The sequence below is a fragment of the Arvicola amphibius genome, chromosome 3 (assembly GCF_903992535.2).
Source record: "Arvicola amphibius chromosome 3, mArvAmp1.2, whole genome shotgun sequence".
Classification (NCBI taxonomy): domain Eukaryota; kingdom Metazoa; phylum Chordata; class Mammalia; order Rodentia; family Cricetidae; genus Arvicola; species Arvicola amphibius.
Window position 1 is genome coordinate 107,582,623 of NC_052049.1, and position 5,690 is coordinate 107,588,312.

General features: G+C 42.0%; 1 protein-coding gene across 1 annotated transcript; it reads left to right on the forward strand.

The window, feature by feature from the left end:
• The first annotated feature begins 4,025 nt into the window (after positions 1-4,025).
• Positions 4,026-4,961, forward strand: LOC119810073 (putative olfactory receptor 10D4). Its single transcript, XM_038323389.1, has one exon. It carries the CDS (start codon positions 4,026-4,028, stop codon positions 4,959-4,961), a length of 936 nt encoding a protein of 311 aa, XP_038179317.1.
• The last annotated feature ends 729 nt before the right edge of the window (positions 4,962-5,690 follow it).

A 5,690-nucleotide genomic window follows, 5' to 3' on the forward strand; every position in this document is an offset into this window, starting at 1 on the left:
CTGCTCTTCTTAGAATGGGATTGCTCTCCTTCTCTGGTACCACACACTTCAGTTTCCCTATTTCAAAAGAAAATGCAAGATGTTTATAGGACATGATACTTAGAAGGCATCTCTGTGATGCCCTCTTCATGACTACCGTCTCTATACTTACATACACCAGTCCTATAAAATATACCTTTACTATTTCCATGCCAGAGTTCTCAGTATTAGAAACCTCAAATAACATATAGACTCTCATATGGATTAGCATCACGGCTCTCAAATGCTCACCTAGTTTGCTAAGATACTCTTGTTTCTAATTGCCAGCCTCTCCTGGAGCTGCTCTTTATGTGTTCTGCAGTGTGGTTTCACACAACTCATCATCTTGCCATAGAACTCATAATATTAATGAATTGTTCAGGAAACAACTGATAATAAGTGCTGCAAATAGGTCTTGGATGTCCACCGACTTCACTGCTAACTCTATTTTAACCCCTCCATTTCTCCACCTGTAGTAAGAGAAGTTAGTATCTGGTCCCTGCAACCAACTATTGGTGGTTGAACCTGGCCGGAGCCCAAGTTCAAATTCTCTTTTCTTCATACTGTGTTACAAGCTTGATGCTGTCACAACCAGGAACAACAGGGTTTTTTTTTGTTTTCTTCTCTTTTGTTTTGTTTTCAGAGCATGGTGCTGCTATTACAACCTAGAGCACAATTGGTGTTTTCAGAGCATGGCTATTTAAGATTTCTTCCTAATTTTGTCATTTTTATTATCAATTCCTCCATGATAATGTCATCTCAACTGTGAAACTTAATACCTCTAGCATAAAACTATTTTGAGGAGGACAGCCTTTGGGCTCTCCACAAATGGCACCACAATGGCAGTATTATAATGATGACTTTTAGGAGTTTTCAGTTGGGCACAGCAGAAGTGCTCAGTATCTCTTTGCTGGCCTTCTCTTGGGGCAAGCATCTGCTCTGGTGGGTTCCCCAGTGGCTTCTTCGTGAACTATCCAGATACCACTGATTCAGTGAATTCCAGATTGTCAGGTAAGAAAATCCATCACTGTACTTCAATGTTTTACCAAAAAAAAAAAAAAAAAAAAAAAAGTTTTCAGATGACAATCAGTTTGGTATCTAGATAATTCTGTAGCTGTTCCTTATCTAGAATTCATAGTAGGAATATCCCAGAAAGGCTCAAAATGTTTCAATGTGGCACACAGGGCAAGATGCTAAAGCTATGGTTGCATGCCCTGGGATACTGGAGAAGAAAAAGCTAGGGTTGAGAAATAAGATTTGGTACATTTATTTCATTATGTCTATGTACTGCATCTCACTAGAGATCGCCATTGGATGTCTTTTCCCTGAGTATGTAAATTTAGTGGGAAAATTCCATCTTTGAACTACAATAGATAGATTGCGGTGAAACACAGATGCTACCCCATCCCATGCCAAAGACAGAGAAGATGACGTTTACCAAATCAGCCTTGATGCAGTTCCTGACTGAGTCCCACAAGCATCATTTGGTAATGATTTGCCAAGGACCACTTTGGTCTGGGAGTATTTGCACGTGCATTGCCTGTCCACACTCATCTGATTACAATTGTATACCATATTATGCTTCTGGAACTAGACACGATCCTATCCACACTCCTTTTGAACAGTGGTTATGTACTTAGTCATAGCCATGTCACCCAGGTACTTTAGCGGATCTCCACAATACTGGTAATCACTAACCCAGCTCCTAGGTTACAGATGCAGTTTCAAGGGGGCAAGGGGAGATGGGGAGAGCAAAGCGTGAAGGGGAGGATAGGGAGAGCTTGGGGGAATGGGATGCTTGGGATATAGGAAGGGTGGATATGGGAGCAGGGAAGCATATATCCTAATTAATGGAGCCATTTTAGGATTATTAAGAGACTTGACTCTAGAGGGGTTCCCAGGTATCCAATGAGACGCCCCAGCTAGTTCCGTGGGCAGCTGAGGAGAGGGAGTTGGAAAAGGCCAGATCCTATAGCCATACTGATGATTATCTTGCATATCACCATAGAATCTTGATCTGCCGAGGGATGGAGCTAGAGACAGAGCCCCACATTGGAATACTGGACTGAGTTCCCAAGGTCCTGACGAGGAGCAAAAGGAGGGAGAACATGAGAAAGAAAGTCAGGACCATGAGGGAACCTTCATCTGGCGATGGAGGGAGATAAAGACAGAGCCACACATTGGTGCACCGAACTGAGCGCCCAAGGTCCAAATGAGGAGCAGAAGGAAGGAAAACATGAGCAACGAAGTCTGGACTGCGAGGAGTGCTCCCACCCACTGAGATGGTGGGGCTGATCCATTCGGAGTTTACCAAGCCCAGCTGGACTGGGACTGAAAAAGCATGAGATAAAACCGGTCTCCCTGAACATGGCAGACAATGAGGGCTGCTAAGAAGCCAAGGAAAATGACACTGGATTTGGACCCTACTATTCATACTGGCTTTGGGGGTCCTGGCCTCTTTGGATGTTCACCTTCCTAGACCTAGATCCAGGGGGGAGGAACTTGGACTTCCCACAGGGCAGGGAACCCTTACTGCTCTCTGGACAGGAGAGGGAGGGGGAGTGGAGGAGGGAGGGGGGTAATTGGGAGGCGGGGAGGAGGCGGAAATTTTTAATAAAAAAAAAGTTGAAAAGAAAAGAAGTCATAGGAACTCCCACTCCTGCATCCCACTGCCTGCCCTATCTCTGATGTTGCCGTCTTGAACACATATCTTAGATAGCCCAGCAGTTGCCCCATCATACTATTTAAGGGAAAATCTTCTCATCCACTGTGGAAATATGTGAAGACTGAAAATTGCAGGCCCATTTCTACCTTGTCCAACAGTCAGAGAATTTGGAGACTGATAGGCATAATTGTACCTCATAACTCAGGAAGTGGTTGCCTGGCTCTTTTGAGATTAAGGTAGCTCAATGCCATCCCGAAGGTGGTCAGGATATGCAAATGTACCTCTGCTCCTTTATTTAGTAACTGTGAGGTCGCCTAGGGGAGGGCTGTCAGCTACAGTGACCTAGTGCAACTTTGCTACCTAGAAAACAGAATGCTAATGAGTGGATATCTCAGAGTACTGTGTTAGTTACCCTTTGTATCATGTTAATAAAATCTTTTGTTACCTTCTCCCCCAGTTTACATTAAGTATAAAAGCAGGGGACAATTAAAAATGGTCGAATTTCAGGATTTCAGTCACTGGAATGCCCTCCGGATACTTTCTCTGTTTTCTGTCTTATTATTTTTATGTGTCTTCATATTCTTTACTTATATTTCTTTAATTTCCATGCCACTACCCTGGTAAGAAGTATTTTTGTCGAATCCTGAAATTCGACATTGTCTAACAAGACAATAAATGAAATTCATTTCCTATTTTTTATTTCAGAATTGGAGGAGCAAGAAGGATGTGTGTCTATTGGGTCACACACATGTTATTTTCATCCGCAATTTTGAGTTATCCATTTATCCTCGACTCCAGATCTGTGAGGTTAGTAAATGTCTCCCCTTTATAATTATATCCAATCCCTGAAATTTTATAGCAATGAAAAAATGAATAAGAACACTCTTCAAATTCTAATTGATTGCATATTTTAGACTAAGGGTGTGGAATTCAAAAAAGCAACCTCAAATGCTCCTCTACCCTCCCTACAAGTCCATTTCTGGAGACTTTGTGCTTATTTTAGAATCACAATAGAGCCTATGGAATGGGATCATTCTTATGAATTTGAGCGTGGAGGAGAGTAGCATTGGATGTTACTTTCTGGGTAAGATTGGTGAGGATACTATCTACAATTGCTCTGTAAGTTACCATCTGGTTGAGACTTTTAAGGTGCTTTATCTGCAATTAAGAGCCTAAATACAGAAAAGTAACCTATTGACAAGAAGGGAAATTATGTGCAGAACATTTCTCTGTAAATATAACTGTCTTTTCTCTTCTGCTCTAGTGGTTTAAAAATGATCTAAGCCACATACATATTAAATTTTACCAAGAATTTCTTCCCACAGAGTCTCAGGAGCTAAACATGCAAAACCACACTATGGTGACAGAATTCACCCTGCTGGGCATCCCTGAGACAGCAGGCCTGGAGAAGGTCCTGTTCCTCCTCTTCTCAGCCCTGTATGCCTGTGCCCTCCTGGGAAACTTCCTCATCCTTACTGCGGTCATATCCTCCCAGAGACTCCACACTCCCATGTACTTCTTCTTGGGAAACCTCTCCATCTTTGACCTGGGTTTCTGTTCCACTACAGCTCCAAAGATGTTGTCATATCTTTCAGGACAGGGTCGAGGAATCTCTTTCCAGGGCTGCATTGTACAACACTTTTTCTATCATTGTCTGGGTTGCACATTGTGTTTCCTGTACACAGTGATGGCCTATGACCGCTTTGTTGCCATATGCTTCCCTCTGAGATACACAGTCATCATGAACCACAGAGTGTGCTGTGTCTTGGCCACAGGGACCTGGATGAGTGGCTGTGTGCACTCTGTTATCTTAACCTCCCTCACTTTCCAGTTGCCCTACTGTGGACCCAGTGAGGTTGATTATTACTTCTGTGACATGCCTGCAGTGCTACTGCTGGCCTGTGAGGACCCCTCTCTAGCACAGAAGGTAGGCTTTACAAATGTTGGTCTTTTGTCTCTCATTTGTTTTTTTCTCATCATTGTGTCCTACACTCGAATTGGGATCTCCATCTCAAAAATCCGCTCAAAAGAAGGAAGGCAGAAAGCGTTTTCCACCTGCAGTGCCCACCTCACTGCCATCATCTGTGTTTATGGACCAGTCATCGTCATCTACCTGCAGCCCAGTCCCAGTCCATTGCTTAGTGCAATAATCCAAATTTTAAACAATCTTGTGACACCCACACTCAACCCAATGATCTACAGCCTGAGAAATAAGGAAGTGAAAGCAGCCCTCAGACATGTATTTTTTAAGAAGTGTCTCAGTCTTGAAAATAAATAAAAAAAATCAAAATTGTAGCTGAACAAAGTCAGATTTACCATGTAAATTACAAGACAGATTTGAATCTGCATCTTTCTTCATAACACAAATTGGCATCCATAATATCCAAGTCATATTTAAATAAAATGTAGAGTACATTAACTTACCACTTCCTTCATTGTTTGAAGAACAGACTTCTTTTATATCTCCCTGTGTTTTATAATGAAATATAAGTGACAAAGTCTCTTAGCAGATCCACTATTGATTTTCTTTTTGGGGGAGGGTGGACAACATTTCTTTATATAGCCTTAGCTGTTCTAGGTGTATAGACCAGCCTGGTCTCAAAGACACAGAGGTCTCCCGGGGGTGGGGACCAACTAGACCTCCTGTGCTGATTTTTGTGTTATGTGATTTCTCTGTAAACACAACGATTCCTCAAGTATTTGTCATTCTTCTAACTCTTTAAATGTGATCCCTCAGAATGTACCTGTGCCTACTTTACATGTTCCCAGAACATTTAATGTAAATTTTATCTACCAAGAATCATCCAGTGAAGGGTCCATTTTCATAATTAAATGCTAACATCTCATGAATGCTCCCTGATGGACATAGTGTAGTCACAATAAAAGGTGTATAAACTATTTTAGAATGCTGACCACACAGTACAGCATACAGCCTCAGTTAAGTTACAGTAGTGACTGCATAACTGAGAATTCAGTGTGGCCCCCATTGTCTTATATTGTGAAATAA

What these genes read in the sequence shown, in the direction of transcription:
- LOC119810073 (XM_038323389.1), top strand. Translation starts at nt 4,026, where the DNA reads ATGCAAAACCACACTATGGTGACAGAATTCACCCTGCTGGGCATCCCT.